Raw genomic sequence first — 22,018 nt, 5'->3', positions numbered from 1 at the left:
AAAAATGAACTTAATACTAGGATAACTCTGGATACAGATGTATTCTATCCCCACCCCAGGATATGTACATTTTACATTGTTTCACTCAGAACTTTATAAATGTGAAAGTAGGTAGCTTGGCTAATGAAACAAATAATATTAGTTATGTATTTGCCTAATCTCAGTGTGCATTCTAGTAACCAAGGTTATTTTGAACAAAGCCTGTTAGAAAGAGATGGCAAGACCTATCTCTACAGATTACATTTTTTTTTTAATATTTTAATAGGCTTTTGAAAGGCGGTTTCTTCTGCAGCAGCCTTCTACCGCATAGTTTTAACTCATGCAATCCCAGGATGTGAACATGGAATCTGCTGAATGTAACAGGCTCAAACAAAGGCTCACTGTATTTTAGCATGGGTGGCAAAATACATGCAAAGCAAAGTTACCCATCTAAATTTACACAATAATACATTTACTATACACGATAAAATCCAAGCAGGATAAATGGTCCCATGGAATCGTTAATTTAAGCACCATATTTGTAGAACAAGTAGTAACAGAAAAATACCCCTTGCAACAAAGAACTTCTCCCTAACACTTATTAAACAATACCCTTTTTGAACCATTTATACAGTAGGAAATGCAGATTCTGTTAATTCACTGTAGATGATGGGATTACAATACTGTTGACTGATAAGGAAGATGTTAAGGGCCTTCTTCTGCTATAGACTGCAATACATTTCCTTCCAGCTGAGACAAGAATCAAAGACGCTTAGGACTTTCAAGAATTAGCAAATTGATCTGAACGCAACCTATGACCCAGTTAGTGATTCAACTTCCAAAGCCATTTTTCTATTTACTTACCACCATTTTCATCTGCAGTCCCATCTAACTGAGGTATAGAGAGATTAGTTAGGAGCATATTGCTACCACTCCACTCCATTTCTTCCTCTGAAGATGAATCCTCTTCTGTTGAACTTCGATGCATATTTTTACCAGCTGACCTAAAGAAAATGAAGGAATCAATTAATGCAGAAATCTTCAAGTAGAAAATACCTAAAGCCACGGGAACCTCAAAATCAAAAAGATGCGATGTTACATGGTTGTGAAATTTGGGCAAGCAAAGTGAAACCAAAAAAACCCTGTTATATTTCTTACTAAGAAACTCAAAATATTATTATTTTAACAGGCAACGGAAGTAGTAAAATTCTAAAATCTACAGAGGGGAACAGCAAAAATCACTTGGTTAGGAAGTTAGGGGATTCCAATGCTTGATTTTGCTTCCATTTCACTGAAATTTAATTTTATTGCTTGAAACTTGAGGACTAAAGCAACTGTCCAACATGCTTTTCAGTTTAGCTCTTAGGAAATGGCTTTTTTTTTTTTTTTAAAGCAATCTCTCTCTCATGGCAGGCTTAATTAAAGCACAATCACCAAAGAAATGTTTGTTTCCATCCCTCCTTGAACATTCTGAAGCTGCTGTTGCTAATACTTCAGCCACTCTACATTAACTGCTCCAAGCTGCTGTTTTTACAGTCATAAATCTGCTGGAGAAAAAAGAATAAATCTACAAATACAAACTTCTGATGATTTTTTCCAGGTTTTTAAGGCGGAATTACTGTATAATGGGGAAAAAAATAAAACAGAAAGCTTCCCAAAACAAACCCATAAGTAAATTACCACTCTAGAAGCACTGAATAATTCGATTTCTTCTTTAAAATAAATCATGAGATAGACTTAATTCTTTGAAGTGGCAAGTTATCCTGTGGTTACAAGAAGTGAGTCCAGATAAATCTTTAGGAACTTTTTGTTTGTTTGTTTCTGTTTTTGTTTTAAGATAAAAATAAATCTATCCTAGTAAAGAATTTTTTCAATTGATGAGCAGCTTGATATATATAAAAATATTATTGTGTAGTACCTTAGAAGGTGTAAATACCAAGGTTTTGAAGTCATTTAGGTCAGTGTGCTTTCTCATTGCTATTTCATCTATTTTTGAAGAACTCTTATCTGTGGAGTACAACTAGATCATGAGTTATGTGCATCATAACACCACAGACATCTGAATGTGCTCAGCAATGAACCAGCTTGGATTAAGCTGTGTTTATTAGTTCAGGAGCAATAAGCTCAAATATGGTTATATGATTCCAGACTAACTCAAGTCTGGAAGCAGCATGGCTTGAAGGAGAGACCTCAGTAACAAGGACAGATGGGCTCACAGTGGCCATGAACGAAGTCAACTTAGTTTCCCCTCTTCTGTGCTCCCAAAACACAAAACATGGAGAATTACAGTGCAAAGACATTCAGCTATATATCCAAGTGAATATCAAAGTGAGGGGAGAAACCAATACTCTGGAGATTAGGGCTGTTATCCCAAGGGATCTTAATAGGTTGTGGAATGAACTCACAGAAATCTCAAAGACTTCAGCAAAGACAAATCCAGTGTCACATAAATTGGATGAAATAACTCCATACACTGCTATGGGCAGGAAGCTACCTAGGTACAAAATGGTTTTGTGGAAAAGGATGTAAAAACCCTGGAGGAGAAAAGTCTTGAGTGTGCAGTGTGCTTTTGTAGCTGCATCCTGGACTGCAACTGCAAGACTGTAGCCATTATCATTAACTGTGAGGCTGCATCTGGAGTATTGGGCTCAGTTTTGGGCTCCACACTACAAGGCTGACACTGACAAAACTGGTGCAAATCCAGCTGAGAGCCACCAAGGTGACTGGAGGCTGGAGCACATGATTTATAAGGAAGGGCTAAGGGAATAGGATTTGTTCAGCCTTGAGAAAAAACTAAGATCTTGTTGCACTCATCAGAGACTCAGTGGTTAGATGTAAAGTAAAAAACAGATTCAGAGGCCCATGGTAGTGTGATAAGGGGAAGTGGACACAGGGCTGCCTCAGGGAATGTCATGTATAAGGAGAAAATTCTTCACCATGAGGGTGTTTGAACACTGGAACATGTCCATAGAGGCTATGCAACCTCTAGCCTTGGAGATATTCAAAATTCAACAAGAAAAGGTCCTAGGCAGCTGATCTAGTCAAAGCTGCTTTGACCACAGCACTGGACTAGGTAACATTTAGATGTTTCTTATGCTACAATCCTGTGCACAAAGCAAAGCTTTGTCAATATTAGCAAATCAAGTCAGGCTTGAGATGACTTCTGCAAAGAACAACTTGGATCTCTCTGCATTCAAAATTTGTCTAACACTGCATGACACCACCATATGGCTCTTCATGTCTTGCTGGGCTTTCATCTCCCATCAGAAGTCAAATCCAAGCCGTTTAATTCAGTCACTAGGGTGTTGTGGCAACCCGTTATCTCAATGTATCATTTGATATAATGGAAGATTGGTTCCCAATAACAAAAATTCATAGAATGCATGCATGCATTAAGAAGCAGCACAAACAGAATGAACCATGAGCAGAATAGGGTTGGATCCATCGTCAGACTCAAACTGCTTCTTCATGCATGACCTGAAGCATACTCATGCTCTCTTGTGAAGTCAGTCCAAATTCTGAAGTGATCACACTGAGGCAAAGCTTGTAATTCCCTCCAGGTATCAGCTGACTCCACATGGAAGCACTTGCTATGTACATTCTCCCTAGTGCTTTCTGCCTGAGATGAAGATGCAGGCATATACGAGCAAGCTACTCATGAGCCAACTCATCATGTCTGATGAGTTTTTAAGATGGATTCTTTATTGTATAAAAGCAGTTAATTGCTTCAGGATCTACTTGACTACAGAAATTGTACAGTCATGCCTATAGACAGCTGTGCCCAAGCTAATGAATTCTGCAAGATATAGGCTAGTTTTACACAAATACTGCCACTAAAGATTAAAGAAAAGTGTTTTAGATTCTGGAAATTCCAACTTTCCAGAGTACCGAGGGGAAAAAAAAAAGAAAATAAAGGTCAAATAGGAAAAGTTGCTTTAGAGATGAAGTATCTCTAGAACCAAGAGACTAATGATCTAACTTTGGATTCTGTTACAACTTTTCTGCATGCCTTCACAAAATAAAAGATTCAGTATTTCTATGCCTCTCTTGCTCTCTGAATCATACCATAATTGTGATTTTCTATTAAAAAAATATCAAAATGTTACATCTGTTAAGTTTCTCATCTCTCAAATAGAATTATAAATACCAGAAGGTGCCTGCCTAATGCATGAGTGACGAGAAACTGTATATAGCTTCTTTCAACAGTCATCAGTGCAGACTACAAAATGTCATTACAACCTGAGAAGGTGTTCCAAGATTCTTGGCCTTAAAAATATTCAAGCTGCTGACCTTTAGCAGTCTAACAAAGTGAGCAACGTTCATGTTTCAATTTAAGCTTTGAGCACAGAAACAAATGGGTGTTCTGAGAAGAACACCCATTCTGGGTCAGGTCGGTCTTTGCAAGAATGTTTCTTAACCATTCACTGTAATGAAAGTTAAGGCACATGCATGAAATACACCTTACATTTGTACTATATTCATGGTGTGACTTTAAAAAGAGGTTACAACTAAAATTTTCATACTTGGACTTGTAGAAAAAAAAAAGCTACTCAATTTTTCCTCAAACAGCAAGCTAGAAGCTTATGTGAAGTCAAACCTAAACATTTCACCTATACCTGAAATTGAAAGAGTCACATATGAAACTGAAGAGTCACAGCATCAGCTGCACAACTGCATTCTGTCCCAGGATCTGCAGAATTTTTTTCAATGCTTTCAACAGAGACACCTCTACGGTGCACATTAGCACACTTGAAAATGGGGGGAGGAGGAACAGTAAGGGGAGAGGGAGAGCAGGAGGAAAGGATGTGGCAGAGAAGAACACATTAAGAAAAGCAAATCACATATATACCTTCTTTTTGGCCCAGGCTCTTCAATGCTACTGTCCCACCTTTGCGACATTACCAAGCTAAGTTCCATTTCCTCTTTCTCGCACTGTGGCTCATTTTCTTCATCATCACTGTTCTGAGAAATTCGACAGCTTCCAAGAGAACGATGGTGAGAGAGTGTTTTGTGATGTCCCATCTGATAGCCATCATTCTCCAAACCAGCCAATAGATCAATCATGGCCTCATCAGCACTACTGTTCACTGCAGAAAGAGCCCCCAAAACACAATTTATATTTTGTTCTCCTTGTAAATGCCTAGTTATACTCTCCTGGTAAAACAAAACCCTCAACATTTAAAAATCTACTAGCTTGCTACTGTCCAAAGCAAAGTGGTTAAAGCAACAAAGTACTCTTCATACCTGTCTTATTTTACAGTTTTATAATTTGTTATGTTTTCTAGCTCTTTATTTAGAATACTGACAATCTTCATTTTATTTCTGCCCTTCTGTTCCAATTGTAGTAGATTTAGTGGAAGCACTTCTCTTGGCCTCCACCCTCCTACACTTCCTCATGTTTAGTAAAGCTTCACTCTTCCCTTTCATTTCAGCATGCGTGCCAGCTTCTGAAACATCCCTGCCTTCTCTTGCTCTCTCCATCTCAATGGCTGCACTAACTTTGTTGGGCACTTTTCTCTGTGCCGCTTGGAAGACTTTCAATCACTGCATCTCATGAAAGATGGTGCTGATTTTTAGTGACTGGTCCTTCTTTCGTTTTGGAATTTCCTATAATGCTTAACTTCATCTCCCCTTTCTTGCTCCTATAATCTGTGTTACTATTTCTATGTTCCTTTATTTCACACCAAAAGTTCATCTGATTTTGTTCATCCCTTATATCTCATTTTTGATTTGCTTTATCTGAACCGAGTTTATACCAACTCATGCATGTTTTCTCATTCTTCATTTTTATTTCTTAAGCATCATTCCAAGTCATAATTTTTCTATCACTCTCTTCCTGATTACCTTTCATTTGACCTCATCACCAATTTATGGTTTCCAGTCTATTAGGCATCTTTGTTACGTCTCTCTCCTTTTCCTCTGGCTGAAGAACTACAATGTCTATTTTCTTTCCTCAGAAAATATCACGAATTACAGTGATCCTGAGAATCATATGGGTCTCAATATCTGTGACGAAAGCATTTTCCGTTTTACCAGCTTTACAAAGGCTTCACAAGACACCACTCTATCATTTAGAATGGAAAACATTGCCTTTGCTGGAGTTCTGAATAAACTTCACTTTCTCTCCTTCTTTGCCCTTTATAATGCCCTGTCATTAACCTCCAAACTTGACTTCCCATTAATATAAACATTATTATATACTTCACACCAGAAGAAGTAGTGTGTTTCACAACCCTTATGGCACTTTGACTCTACAAAGGCATAGTAAAGACTAGTCCATGCTATGAAGGAACATGAGAAACTGATGGTAACATGAGACACCAGCAATTAGTAGCTACATGATAAAAAGATAAAAGAAAAAGAAAGAAAAAAATAAGGCGTAAGATTTCCATCTGATTCCCTACCCACTGGAAAAAAATGCTCCTTTCAACACCCCTATTTGGTTGAGCAACTCAAACACACAGACACAGGACACATCTGTATAACTATTAGCCATTTCTCAACCTCTCAAAATAACCTTTTCACTACAAAAATCAGCGAGTATGTTTATCAGCTTCCATGTATCTTCTCAGAATGTACACAGAATAGCATGAGCTATGTACCATCTATCTCTTCTATAGTATTTCTACCTGAAGTAACTTTCCATGCAAATTCCTTTGTTGTGCTATTCTATTATTGTTTTCCCCTCATGCCACCCATGTTTGTTTGCTGTCATGGTCTCTCTCCTTCTCTTTAATATTTTATTGTTCTTGTTTCTTTGCTTTCAACCATTCTTTTGTATCCATACATTTTGGGAAATATTTCTTGTGTAATTTGCCTCTCATTATCAGCCTACTAGAGCCCAGTATCTCCAGACAGCAGAAATTCTAAAGACAGCGCATGAGCATGTTCTCTGCCATTACTGTGAAAAAGACACAGTAAATGCAAGAATATCACAGACAGACAGTCAAAATCGTGTTTAGTCTAATAGTTTTAGTCCTACAACCCACGGAGCATAAAGAAGAGTACTACCCTCCAAGAGACTGCATTGAGCTGACCCGTCAAGAGGACAGGCTTACCTAACCAGTAAAACACAGTAGCTTCTACTAATACACTGTACTGGTGACATTATTAGAAAATAAGATGTTTTGTGGTGGCAGAGGTGAAGTTTCAATTTGCTTGACAAATTCTGTGAGATAAAATACTTTCTTTCACAACTAGCAGGGTAAGAGAGCACAATGAAGACTGTGGAACAATAAAACAGCCCAGAAGAAAAGACATTCCAATTATACTCACTAAAAACTGCAGTCTGACTCAGTCTTTGAGACAAATGATGAAAACTCTGACTATTCTCCACAATGTTTAAAATTGCTTCTTCATTAATAAGTGCTTCCTCTTCTTTATCAGTATGCATCCTATCAGATTCTTTAAAAGAAAAACAAAAAGCAAAAGGATAAACCTTCAAAGAGTCACAGACATCAATACAGTATGAAAGCAAACTACTTAAAATGGATTTTACTATTAAAGTTTGTTTCCATTATTTGCTGTAGCAATTTTAAAAGGCTTACTCTAACAACAGAATAAAAGTGAAACTACTCTTCAGAGGTTTTTTCACACTTGACAATCAAATCTTCCTTAGCTTCTGCTAATAGCATATACAGCCAAAGCATGACATAGATTTACGCCTAAGCAATTATGCTATTAAAAATACTCACCTTTGTTCATCTTTTTATCTTTATGCACTTCTACCATATTAGCTGGCGTACACTGAAAGGCTTCAGGAGAAAGTACCTCAGAATGTAGTGTTAGCTCAGCAGAGAACTCCTCTGATCCATTACTGTAGTCCACTGATCCTGATAACGTTCTAGTTAATTGAAAACCAATTTTTAAATGCATATTTAAGGTTTACACAGAATACCATAGTTTATGGCAAATGGCTAAGCACTTACACAGAGAAGTCATTTTGCTTGAGGATTTCTTTAAGTCTCTTCTGAAAATATTTTTCACTCTCTGTTGCTGGCACAAATCCACGGTCTTTAAAATTTAAAAAAGATATGTTATTCACTTTTTCTTGGGCCTTCCAACACAAAGAGAGGCTAAAATTCCTAATTCTATTAGGAAATAGCTCAAAGTGGAAGTGTCCGCTAATTTTAAGTGTCAAATTCGAGGGCTGATTTTTCAAGTGTATTCAAAAACTTGAAAATACTTCATCTGCTCCCACTGATCTCATTTTCAACTGCAAGTATTAACAGCATTTAAAAATCATGTGGCAATTACATCAAGGTGAGCATCCACGAAAAGACAACTTAATCAGTGAACAATTTTGAAAATTTTGGTTTATGAAGCCTGAATAGAATTACAGAGAAACACAAGAACAAAAAGCAATCAGAAAGTACTTTGCCTCAGCCAGAAATCTATCTTTTTCCTTCTTGCAGTCCTCTGACTTGCTTGCCAAATATCATTCATATTTTAAAAGAAACAAGGCGTAGGCTCTACAGAGAACAGTCTTGTTCATTATGCAATTAATTTGCAGAGCAGTCCTGTGTAATGAATTTTACATAAAAATAAGGGATTTCTCTACCCTTCTATGATTTTCATCTAACATCACCTTCACTTTATTTCAAGGGAACTGGCCGTATCATAAACTACCATAGAAAGCTTCAGGATAAGAGATTTAATTTTGCCAGTATTTAAACATTTAAATATTTTCCATCCCAGAGTACACAACCTTAACTGTCATCATCATTTATCTTGCTGAATGCTCTGCAGATAGTTCAATCAAGATGCTTTCAGGCAAGGTTTTGTATCTTACTTTTAAATCTGGAATACACATCCTGGTCAATCAGTAAACTTGGAACAGCAAAACAGTACGGCTAAAAAGCCCTGAAATTTGATACACTGCTTTCAACTCTACCTCCTGCTTGCTTCTCATTCAAAGTTTTTGATAAAGAGCTGCATAATATATGCTTGGTGGTTTGTTGTTGTTGTTTTAAATTATTATTATTATTATTATTATTATTATTATTATTATTATTATTATTATTATTATTATTATTATTATTACCTTGTGAATCTGGTGTCTTAATCTGAGAAGATTCACATTTCTCTCTCCGTCGCTGCTTCTCATCTTCCCATATAGCTTGCAAACCAGGGTTTCTGCCAATCTGGGCTGAAGTACACAATAACACATGAAGGGAAGTCTGTCAACATGATAAAATGCATTCTTCCCCCAACAAAACTTTTTTTTTTTTTTTTTTTTTTTTTTTTACCTTTTTTGTCATTCTAACCTGTTACTATTTTTACTGCGATTCTTGCCTTACTCAAGGATTCAGTGTTATGCCAAAGTTATAGCATAAAACTCCTAATTGTTTCTAGAAAATTCTTCAGCTATTGCTGGTCTTCTCACCAGGTTTGTGTATCTATATATATGTACATATATACACACATACTTGATATTGGTATTTTACTTAGAGTTCTGAAGCCTTCTGTTATGCATTAACGAAAACCTTTTTGTATTGCTCTGAAAATAGACTAATTTCAAATTCTGTTAATGTTATGTTAATGTTATATTAATGTTAATGTTATAACATCACCAGAGGACTAATACTGAAATCTGGAATCTGGACTGTGGCTTAACTAAGCTGAACCTTAACAAAGAGATGACAATACAGTTGTTTTAAAATATTTTATGTGCAAAGTTATTGATACTTCACCTTCAATATCCAGTTGATTTAAAATGTCAGCAGCTACTGCATCCACCTCCAATTCACAGGTACTTTGTGGCTCAACACCTTTCAACATTAAAGAACTGTGACAACATAAACAATGTCAGTTAATTTTATCAGTATGTTGACTTTGAAACATGCATCATCACTGTTTTTTTTAACTAACATATGAAGTATTTTGGGGGGATGAGGATGAGTAAATGAATACAGAATTATCAGTTCTCATCCTCACCTGCGAAGCCTTAAATTAATGGTTATATCCCAAATCTAATTAGATGGGAAATTTGTCTCTACAGTTTAAAGGGATTACACTTTTTCTTTGGTGGGAAGAAGAGAAAGAAGTGGTAAACAATACTAAATACTACAGCATTTATAATGTTCTCCTCATCAAATACAGTATGAAATGGTCTGTAGAACTCTCAGGCAATAGACCACCTGTGTTAGCATAACCTTATATCCAGAAGAAATAGCAGGAAGAACTTTCCTTCAATGTTCACAGTTCAGAGCAATCAAAACAGTGTAAAACTTCCTACTAAGGGAAGTGAAGCAAAAACTGTTTTATTTTTCACAACCTACTTTTTATTTAGGGGGTGAGGTGTGTGCCTGGAGGAAGCCTGGTAAATAGGAACTGGGTATTGGAATCCCAAACATAAACACAACTAGGATTAACTGGCTTGGTAAAGACTTAAAATACAAGAAACAGATTTGATCTTATTGTGTAGTGATCTGATCATCTTCCTTTTCAGTGACATATCTGCTAAGGTCAGTGGCCTTCCACCTGTTGCTGTCAGTGAGCTATATTTAAGAAGTCCATGGAGAAGGCTAAGAAAGAGAAACCTCTCAGGTGTACGTCAAAGTCTGTTTATCCTTGGCAAACTTTTAGGGGAACAGAAAATCCTTTCAATGCTATCAACAACTAAAATAGGCTATTCTTTAATTAAAATCTGATAATCTTTAAGATCCTCTGTCTAGGTTAATTGTCTCATTACTTACAACATCTGCGTGTATTCTCTAACAACAACAACAAAGGCTCAAGAATATCAGTGTAGATTCTAAGATATAATTCATCAGTATTTCCAATCCTCTCTGTAAGCTCTGAACAGAAGGCAGTATAGTGCAAATAGGCAACAGATGTATTTAAAGCTAGATATCCCTGACACCTTCTCTGGAAATGAAGTATTAAGCTATCTAGAAATCTGAAAGAAATGTAAAATTAAACTGCTAAAATACTGCTTATGTTGTAAGAGCAAAATTCTGAAGACTTCTCAGAAAACAGCCCATGCAAAGACTCACCTACAGTGCGTGATGTAAGTGAATTGCCAAATGAAGGAATACTTCCAAACACGTGCAACATTTCTTTTCTCTCACTTCCTTCTGGCCCCCAGCTTTCCTGGGTTCCCCCACAAGAACAACCCTTTCCTCCACAAACTGAGGTCCTACTGCCCAAAGGGCAAAGGCTGAGGTATTATCTTCAAAAGAAGAAAAGGGGGTGGGGGAGTGGGATAAATTAAGGAGGGACAACACAGCAGGGCATAAGCAACCCAGGAGGTTCCTGGAATGCGCTGGTGATAACTTCCAAGTGATAGAGGAGCCAACAAGGAGAGCTGCTGTGCTGGGCCTTGTTCTCACCAACAAGGCTCGTGGGGAATGTGAAGCTCAAGTGCAGTCTTGGCTGCAATGACCATGAAATAGTGGAGGTAAAAGATCCTTAGGGCAGCAAGCAGGGCGCACAGCTCACTGCCCTGAACTTCAGGAGAGCAGGCTTCAGTCTCTTCACGGATCTGCTTGGTAGAGTACTATGGGATAAAGCTCTGGAAGGAAGAGGGGCCCAAAAAAGGTGGTTAATATTCAAGGATCACCTCCTCCAAGCTCCGGAGGGATGCATCCCAACAAAGAGGAAGTCAGGCAAAAACACCAGGAGGCCTGCATGGATGAACAAGGAGCTTCTAGCCAAACTCAAACAGAAACAGGAGGCCTACAGAGTGGAAGCAAGGACAGGCAGCCTGGAAGGGATACAGAGAAATTGTCCGAGCAGCCAGGGATCAGGTTAGGAAAGCTAAAGCCCTGATAGAACTAAACCTTTCTAGGGATGTCAATGGCAACAAAAAAAGGCTTCTGTAAGTGCATCAGTGGTAAAAGAAAAACTAGGGAAAATGTGGGCCCTCACTGGAAGGAAATGGAAAACCTGGTTACCCAGAATATGGAAAAGACAGAGGTACTCAATGACTTTTCTGCAACTGGATGCATGGTCACACTCAAAGAGTTGGGGTTAACGGCTTGATGTCCAGGTGGAGACCAGTGATGAGTGGTGTTCCTCAGGGGTCAGTATTGGGACCAGGGCTGTTTAATGTCTTTGTTGGTGACATGGATTGAGTGCACCCTCAGCAAGTCTGCTGGATGACCCCAAGCAGTGTGGTGCAGTCAACATGCTGGAGGGAAAGGATGCCATTCAGAAGGACCATGCTTGAGAGGTGGGCCTGTGCCAAACTCACGAAGTCCTACAAGGCCAAATGAAAAGTCCTGCACCTGGGTAAGGGCAATCCCGAGGACAAATACAGGCTGGGCAGAAAATGGATTGAGAGCATGCCTGCAGAGAAGCACTCGTGAGGGTGTGGGAGATGGTTGATGAGAAACGTAACATGAGCCAGCAATGTGCACTTGCAGCCCAGAAAGCCAACCTAGGAACTACATAAAGATTAAGAAAGGCACTGGAAAACAAATACTTTTCCTAGTAAGTCTGTTAGATCACACTATTATACAGAGAGAAAAGTGAAATTGTTAGGCTATAACTACTTTATTACTCCTGTGTATATTTATCAACCTATGAAGAAATATTATCAGTTGAAATATCAACTGCATTTTGCATAATGCAGAAATAGCTTCCTGCATTGCTGGGGAGAACACTGAGACCTCCTAAGTAAATAAGAAAATTATTTTTAAACATAAAAGAATGAAGTTCTGAAACAGTTCATCTTTTCTATTTTATTTAAGTCTCATTTCTATACACTTACAGCTTGGTAGCTTTGTTTAGGCAGAGAACTGCATGACAAGATGGAAATAAAACCAGTGTTAGAGTTTTAAGCAAAAAATCAAACCAGTCTTAAATAATCTTAAAATATTGGCATTTATGGGTGTAAAGACAGAGAGGACTGAAAGGAGATATACGTTCATTTGGTTGTTGATTCTGTCCATGTATCACAGTAATGAAAAGCTCTGGTTTGGTTGGGTAACTGATGCATAACGTGACTTTTGGGGTAAGGAAAAAATATTCTTCTTCAGTAAGCTGATGGGGTTTTCTGTGATAACCTCAACCTGTCTACAGTAGACTCAGCTTCCAAGAATCATCCTTCCTCTCCTCTTGTATCACATTATAACAAGGGAAACACTATTGGGAAGTGAAACCTTGTATTATACATACTGTAAAAATGAGAAACAGAACCAAAATGAAGGATAAGAAAAAATTAATAGGTATCATGAAAGTAAATTTCAGAAATTGGTAGACACTTAATATTTTGAAAGCACATCATTTAAAAGCTGAGAGAAAAAGTTTGCAGAATAATTTCTGGGCAACCATACTTTTAAAATCTGTGATGTCAAGTTTTGTGGTTGCCTTAATACCATAGATGTAATATTGCAAACTTTTTTCACTTTCGTTTTAGTTTTGGTTTTGCTCTGCTTCAGGAAAAGAATGCAGAACAGGACATTTCTTTCTTTTAAACATCAAAAAGCAGTCCAACAGAACTAGTGAAGCACACATGTAGAATTCATTAATGACTGTAAGATAGATATTAACATATGATTACCAATCCCTCCAGTCAGCAGTACTGGTTCAGAGCTTTTGTGATAATTAAAAAAATAGATCATAGAACTCCTAAATCAAAGCAGCTCAGCCTTTTTACCTGAAGCAGACTACCATGCCCTAATGCATACTTAATGCATACATAAGGACTATCCGTTGCCATCGTTTCCCTTCCCTCCCAGTCACATTATCAATTGAGAAATGAGTCCACAATACAACCAGAATGCACACTTTTCATGTCACTGCATCTCCCAATACCCCTACATCAAGCCACATATCCTGAGCAGCTATAAGGCTGCAATTACCAGGTGAGAAGACAGCATGAAAATGCCAGAAAATATCCAGTCTCCTAACTTTAGCCAGTTGAACACATGAACTACTTTAGGTGATTAGCAATTATTATGACTTGGAAGATTCTCAAAGTGGTCTGTTCACCACATATTGCCCTATGGATACATAAGGCTAACTATTGGGTTTATACCGTATGAAAAAGACAATGTCAATGTAATCTCAAAATCATGATTTGAGAATCTCTCTATTAAAACAAGGTTAGAAAATAAGATTTATCATGTCCCAGTCAACACTTTTCATATCATCTAGGTTTCATTTTGTAAAACAGAACGTAGACAGAATTGTTCACAAGGCACAACTTGTAATACACGTGTATGAAAGGCAGGCTTAACCGAGGAGAAGCACAGGATTGGAGGCAACCTATCTGTACAAGATTAAAGTTTACTCTGATGAGAAGCAAGATAAATCATGGTTGCAAAACACTGTGTTGCCTGACTAGACTACTAGAGATATTCAAACCAATTCATTTAAAATTCCCTTTTATACCTGCAGACTATGCTGAAAAAGGGAAATACAAATCCATTGTACCTTTGTAACTAAGCTCCAAATCAATTATTTTGAGACGAGGCAGAGAGGCTAAAGAGAACGATCCTAATTTTTGAGGAAAGTAGAAGCTTGTTGGCACTATCCACTGCCATAATAACAATGGAGGATGAAAGCTGAGCTCACTGTACTCAAAGGAAGTACCAAGGTTTGGTTCCTCAGGTGCTGAGACATTGAACTAAAGCAACAATTGACACTGTATTAAAGAATTACCCACTACAGTTTGCTAGATCAAAGCCCTCAAAAACCTTGAAGAAGGGACATCAAGGTCAGTAACTTAATTCACCAATATTAATGACAGGCTAGGGAAATGAGTTCTGTGATGACTATCTCAGGTATTTATAATGTTAAACTGAGGACAGTAGATATAAAATGAATCCCACAGAGGACCTAAGAGATGTCACTCAACTGCACTGACAAGGACTTTACCTTTTCACATAATAATTCTATTATTCCATATTCTGTTCATGGAAGAAAAACTTTATTTGTCTGCATTTGTTCCAATGACTTGAATAATATATGTATTTTGCTAAAAAACAAGTGGCTAAATAAAAACATGTACATTCTGACAAGTGAGAAAAGCAATTATGACAGCCAGAAAACTAGTAGAAATCTTTAACATTATATAACTGCTAGACTGCACAATAGTGTTATTTGTCAGATCTCTCCGCTTGCACATAAAATAGAGTTCAATAGCAGATCTAGGATTTAAAAAAGAAAGCTTTTCTCAAAAAATATCCTGCCAATTGTTCTGCTTTTAACACACCATGTCCAAGTGGTAGACTTGACTGTCAGATCACTCCAAGCCTGATGTTTACCAGAAAGTCCTCACTGGAACTCATGGAAGTGTTTCATCATTTATTATCAGCTACCTGAGGGATAAACATAAATGTGTCCCATATGAAAAATTCCTCTTGTCAAAGCTGTTGGACAGCAATGTCAGGTTCAGGTGACTACTGCCTATTTTTTGGCGGGATTTGCAGGTTCCAGTCTGCTAACGCTGGCACGTTTCATACCTAAAACCCTTACAACATCAGGGATTCCTGGGCACCACTGGCTTTGGACATCTGTCAACTTCATAACAGAATCACTCCAGAATTAGATTTTAAAAAACTGCCCCTGGCATAATAAATTAAGCTAACAACAGCAGCTAGTTAGTCATTAGTAATCCAGAGATTTATCAGAAGTAAGACAGGACATGGCAGGGTTGAATGGTGCTCTGGAGAAGTGGTACAGTAGCAAGGTGCTACCTAGCACTGAAGAGTTGAGTTCAGTCAACAAACTTTGGCACGGTTGTCAACTTTTTTTCTCAAATAGGAATTCACCACTGGCATTTACTCATGCAAAATGCTGCTAATGTTACATATATAAATTCTGAGTAATATTTTGTATATTAAACACTAGGTACCAGATTCAACCATTCACTATACTGTACCACAAAGTCAAGAAATGACAAATCACTGGCACAGCTTGGTCAAATTAGAGAACTTGGTATCACCTGCAGCAAGGACTTGGCAGATTCACACTAGAATTTATCTCTAAGACTGGTTCTGCATGCACGCAATACCAAGAATAATGATTCTAAACAGGTATCTCCATCATTAATACAAGGCAGCCCTATACATTTTGTGGTCTCAAACAACATTTGACTCAGTTTTCCTCTTTTGCTTTTTCCTGAAAGACCAGCTAACAACCTAAAATATGTATGGGTGACAGATTCACGAGATCTTCTAATATGATACAACTGAAGAGCAAAGACTTAAGAGTTCAGTACTGACATGTAAACTCCAAGTACGGCTGCAAGCATTCAATTGGTGAAATAAAGTAAGTAAAAACTTCGTGCTCAACAACTCACAAAGCACTTAAATATTTAACTTGAGCTCTTCAGGAAGACTGAATAATAACACAAAGGGACTGTGCTGGCAGTGCACAACAACGTACATACTAATACAGCTGTTGATATAGCTATACACAGAAAACTGATGTTTGGAGTGTAGAACATACTTTGTTAAGGAAGAATAGAAGAAAAGGCGGAGTCTATCCTCAAAGCCAGATCTCTCTTCAGCAAGGTTGATCATAATGCTTACGGGCCCACTAAACTAATGCAGATGGAAGTTTACAGAATTTTAAAGGAAATGAAGTTGGAAGGCAAACTGAGATTGAGACAAACTAGAATATGGCTATAATGACAAGAACACTGTTTCACTGTTTTAAGTTGATGTCTCCCATAATTAATCCAGGAGAAATTAGGCAAATAATTTTGTATAGATTTAGAATAAAGCAAAATCATGAACAGAAAAGAGGAAGACATGGAAGACAGTCATGCTACAAAACCTTTAATAAAATTAGTTTTCTAGACAAAGGAATGTTTGACACAGTATCAAATGGGAAGCGATTTAAGTTGGAGGAGATGTAGATTAGTTCCTAAATTATTAAAGCAAGTAAGAAGCTGGCTAAAGGCAAAATTCCTACTGCTTATACAAAAAGATAGCAGGGTTGATAGAAAAAATCTTAGCATGGAATATGGACCAGTTCATGGGACTGAGTTTATTTCTCATCTCATTAATATTGTTGTCAGGAAATCCAGAAATGTACTAATGAAATATGATGATAAGAGAGTCTGGTAGATACACTGGATACATTGCCAGATCAGAGTATCATAAAACAAGAACTGAACAAATGAGAACTAGAACAAGAGAAATATGATGAAATTAAAAAATGGGATACAAGACCCTATGTGAACTTATAAGAGATTCCAACTAGAATATTACCACTTGGACAAAAAAGGAAGGAGAGAAACATCTTGTACTAATGAATCCTAAAATGACTGTGAGACAAAGTGACATGGTAAATGACTGTAAAAGATGTCAGGGGGAGAACAACCAGTATCATTGCATAATGCACTAAAGAGAATTTGTTTGGTCCTGTGGTGGTTTTACCCTGCTGGGCAGCTGAACTCCACCACAACCACTCTCTCACTCCCCCTGCTCAAAGAAAACAGGGAGAAAATATGATGAAAAGGGCTCAATGGTTGAGATAAGGACAGGGAGATCACTCACCAATTATTGTCACAGGCAAAACACACCTAGCACAGGGAGATTAATATAATTTATTGCCTATCACTAGTAGGCACAAACAGTGAGAAACTAAAAACAAACTAAAAATGCCTTCCCCCCATTTACCCTCTTCTACATCTGCCCCCCATGTGGCTCAGGGAAACAGGGAATGGGGGCTGTGGTCAGTCCTTAAAACAGTCTGGAGCTGGCTCCGATCTGACCTGGGGCAGCTGCTGGGCTCTGCTCACAGAGGCCATCCCTGCAGCCCCCTGCATTCAAGCCCTTGCCACATAAACCCAGGACAGGTAATAATGTGCAGTATGCAGGCTTCACATTTGAACAAATTCCTACTGGCAAAAGCACAGAGTACAAATGGACAGGCCTGATATTTGCCCTGTTACCGTTAACATCCCACAGTTGAAATGTGTGTGAGAGCTCAAGATAGGATGGCACAAATGAGGTGTTGCACCCTTGGCTGTATACACAAAAGCATGGAAGCAGGGGGAGAGAAGGCTTGTGTGTAGAGAGCCGTGAACACGAGAGCCTGGAGAGGAGACACCCATGGCTCCTACTGCGCTGGGTGCATCCCTCTTGGGGTGTAACAGCCAAGGGAGAGCTATTTGCTTCCTTTTGCTGCTGTCCCCAGTATGCATCAAGTAACATCAGATAGTGTGGCCTATGTTATGATCCACCTCTCTACCCCCAAAAAGGAGTCAAGTACTTTGGCTCACATAACCTAGTCAGATAAAGGTTGAAATGTGCTATGAATGAAGTAACAAGCCCTGAAGATGAGAAGTAATAGCCCAAGAAAAAATGGCTATTAATTGAGTACAAATAAAGCCATGAGACGACTATCAGATTAATGTTGTTAAAAACTCAAGTTTTTAACACACTGGAAAAATAAGAAATATGGCTTAAAGGACTTGCTTTCTTCTGTGGAAGTGAATGATCCCAGCATATAATGCTAGCAAGCAGCATCGCATGTTGAGCCTGATAAGCTGCTCAGGGAAGAATGATAGGAACTGCCCAAAGACTAAGACTACTAGATGACAGAGTATTTAAAAGGACCTGTCAAACTTTAAAATGTAGCTTAAAAATGGATTTGTTACGGGTAAACTACACAAATTTGAGTTGCAGCAGATATTGGTTGTTTCCCTCCCTCCCTCTCTCAACTGCAAAAACCAAATACATGCTTTTTCTTACAGAAGCAAAGCCATTACAAGCTGTAGACTATCAAACGTCTAGAAAAAATTAAGAGCACAGGAGACACGCATGAGAATTGTAAGTGGAGATTCTTGCACAGCTATCTGAAATGGACAAATTGGAACAGCAGCTGCACACTATTCATCTGAGTTAAGGGTGATTACAAAAACAGAATATGTGAACTGATGTGTAAGTAGTCTCTGTAACTATTAAACTGGCTTAGCTTTTCATCAGAAGTTGTTAGCTAGAAACATATTTTCTAAGAATCAGAAAACTGAATCTGCCTTATATATTGTTATTGTTAACTTCCAGTTAGATTCTCCCCACCATTTACCAAGGATACAAAGTCTCACGTGGACAAAATACTAAGAAACAAAACAATGATCATCTGTATCACCTTAGTGCCTTTAAAAAACAAACAAACATATAAAACCCTGTATATAGGGTTCCTTTAAATGTGAGACTGGAATCCTGTAGTACACAGAAGTTGCTACTAATGAGCAAGCACAGCATATATTAAAAAAATTAGGCACACTGACCTTGGTATTTCATCTTCATCCCATTCGATGAAAGATGCGCTGTTTGAATTTTCTGCAAAATGAATTCTATGATGTTTACTTGCACCTGATATATCACCTAAAAAGAAAAATAGTATGAGACATTAATTAACGTATGCTTCAGTAATGTTTTAATTTTTTTACAAATATAATTACATAATTTCAACTATTATTTAATATTATCAGCCAAAATGCTTCTGAAGAATAAACTGCACTGCATGATAGTGGCTTCAGAATAACTATACTCTCATTGAAATGCCATGACTTTCTTAATTACATGTGGACACACACAAGAAAGGTCTTCTCAATGCACCAACTTTATTACAATTGAATTTGGTGTTGTCTGCTCATATCTTAACCTAAATTCTAGCTTTTATTTTTTGAGTATGTTAGTACATCATTGCTTAGTCTTGAGTAAAATTCAGGATTCCCAAGTGCCTGGGTCCTCAGGTGAGGAACAATGGAAATTAGAAGCCAAAGTAAACACTAAATTCTGCGTCACACTTTTTTTTTTTTTTTCTTATCCATGAGCTGAAAGAGAATACAATACATTCCAGAAGTAGTGGCATAGTAGAAGCATAAAACTACAATGAAGGCAGACGTTGTCTGACCTACAAATACAGAAAACACTCGCTTGGAGGTTTCAGTGTAAGGAAGTGTGCTCCAAGGTCATCCTGGAGAAGTCCCCTTTGAAGATTTACCACTTCCCTTGCGGTCTCCTTCTGAACCTTCGCTCTTCAGACGAAGGAAAGACAATATACACGGATGTGGCACAGGAAAGAAAAAAGCCCTGGAATGGGGTTGGAGAGGAAACTGGAGGAGAAAACCTGAAAAATTACTCCGTCTCCCACTTCAACATAAAAGACCTGCTTGAACCTTGAATTTTCTCAGCTATATCAGCTTATGTCTGTGTATTCCTATTACTACAAATTTACCAGCTGACCTCTCTCAGCCTTCAAAACTGTCTGCTCATCTAAGTGACAAAAATAGCACTGGAAACAGGCTTTTGATGCTGCCTACTTACTTTTAGGAACAGATTGATTATGGATGTTTCTATTCCTCATCAAACTGATTTTTAGATCATCGTCTGCAAGGGAGGAAAAATAAATATGCTGCACGTATTTAGGTAAAGGCTTCTACTGCCATCTAGGACACACAGTGCAGTCTGGCCTGAGGGGCACAAACTACAGTTGACTAAAATGAATGTATACACCCCAAGACACAGACATTATCAAGCAGGCAGGTAAGCATGGCCTAGGTCTCTCATTCTTAAATAAATGATGAATGAGACTATAAACAGCTTACATCTCTGTCATCTATCACGTGAAAGGGAAAGGAAGAAGAGCTATGGAAAACCAGTGGGGGCAACTACTTAATACAGCTGGATTATGTGTCTCCAGAAGGCCACTTTGGATGTTTGGAAGATGACAGGCACTGACTATACTTCCTCGGGACTGAAGGTCCTGAAAATGCTGTGGCTGAGCTTTTGATTTTCTGTAGTTACGACACCACCAAAAAGCATGGCCTACTGCTGTATATGGAAAGAGTATTTCTTTAGATGTTATGAAACTCCACGGAGTAATCTATTGCTGTCTAGATATATATGCATAAGAATAATGGGAAGAATTAAAGTCAGCATGATTCATTTCCTGTTTTTACAGAAAGGTACTTTACCGTTCTTTTAAAATCTTGCTTTAGCTGTAAGAACAATTATGATTTAGCAAAACAACATTTATTTTTCTAAATGTAAGTACCAAAGACATAATGTTTTTCCTACTGCTATATCCCCTTTATACTGAAGCATTTAGATAAAATTATGCATGTTCTTACCAATCTTCTGTTTTATCCAAGTGTATACATTCCAAATGCCAAGCTAATTTTTAAAACGAAAAATTAAAAATACCTCAATTGCTCAGACTTTTATACCTCAAATTTCAACAGTGAGCAAATGACCTTAGTACAAGCGGAAGCGTTCTGCTTAAGAACAGTGGAACATTATAATCTAGCTAAAATTTTGTCACTACCGCACTAGAAAGTCACTACTGCAGCAAAAAATGAATTAAAACTGGCATAGGGATGAAAAACAAATGTCAGTAAAATTAAAGGAACACAATTACTATACATCTTTTGTATAAATCCAAATATCAAATACTATAAACAATGTTTTTTGTTTTAAATGTCTAACTTGAAAAGAGAGATGAACGTCTTGTGAAAACGGTCAAAGTGACATTTCTGACAGAACGTGTTTTTTGATACATAGCATCTCATTTCAGATGGTCTTTTCTCCAGTCCCAATACACAGGCAGAAAATGAAAAAAATACAAAAAATTACACATGGAATTTGTTTTGACCCAGAAGACAAACTATAAGGATGTGATACCCATTCAGACACAAACCGCGGCAGGAATGCTACAACTAGTGACATTTTATTTGAAATGTGAGCTTTTAGCTTTCAGAACAATTACTTAGTCTTAAGTAAAAACTCCTTACTTTTCCTCCTTGCCTTTCTGAATTTTACAGCAGCCAGGTTTATTAAATTCATTCCATATAAGTTGTAATCTATAAAGAGTTGAAGGAGGTAGGGAATATGGGCTTCATGAGGCTGGTAAGATTTGTTCATTATGGCTCCACCTTGCAGAAGCTCACATACTCTAAAATTAAAAACAAATTAGAACATAAAACAACAATTGTGTTTCCTGTACAACAATACTGATGTCTGATTTTACCAAAATATAAAGTATGTACACTTCTTATATTTTGCTTTAGTCGTAAATCTTAAGAGCTTTGTTTTCACAATAACGTATCCACAAAAATGTCTCCTGGTAA

The 22,018-nt window shown here is 37.6% G+C and overlaps 1 protein-coding gene across 1 annotated transcript in view; it reads right to left on the bottom strand.

Annotated features, from left to right (window-relative positions):
* REV3L (REV3 like, DNA directed polymerase zeta catalytic subunit) overlaps positions 1 to 22,018 on the bottom strand; it is a 115,310-nt gene that overhangs the window by 44,371 nt on the left and 48,921 nt on the right. The window contains exons 4-12 of the mRNA XM_068677689.1: positions 21,683 to 21,843; positions 19,175 to 19,271; positions 9,672 to 9,766; positions 9,023 to 9,127; positions 7,908 to 7,992; positions 7,674 to 7,822; positions 7,255 to 7,383; positions 4,829 to 5,066; positions 844 to 983 (exon numbers count right to left, since the gene is read on the bottom strand). Coding sequence (XP_068533790.1) covers positions 844 to 983; positions 4,829 to 5,066; positions 7,255 to 7,383; positions 7,674 to 7,822; positions 7,908 to 7,992; positions 9,023 to 9,127; positions 9,672 to 9,766; positions 19,175 to 19,271; positions 21,683 to 21,843 — 1,199 coding nt within the window. The remainder of the gene's footprint in view (positions 1 to 843; positions 984 to 4,828; positions 5,067 to 7,254; positions 7,384 to 7,673; positions 7,823 to 7,907; positions 7,993 to 9,022; positions 9,128 to 9,671; positions 9,767 to 19,174; positions 19,272 to 21,682; positions 21,844 to 22,018) is intronic.

Source organism: Anas acuta, chromosome 3 (genome assembly GCF_963932015.1).
Source record: "Anas acuta chromosome 3, bAnaAcu1.1, whole genome shotgun sequence".
Lineage (NCBI taxonomy): Eukaryota > Metazoa > Chordata > Aves > Anseriformes > Anatidae > Anas > Anas acuta.
Note: the sequence above shows the minus strand (reverse complement) of the source record. Positions and strands in the feature narration are given on the sequence as shown.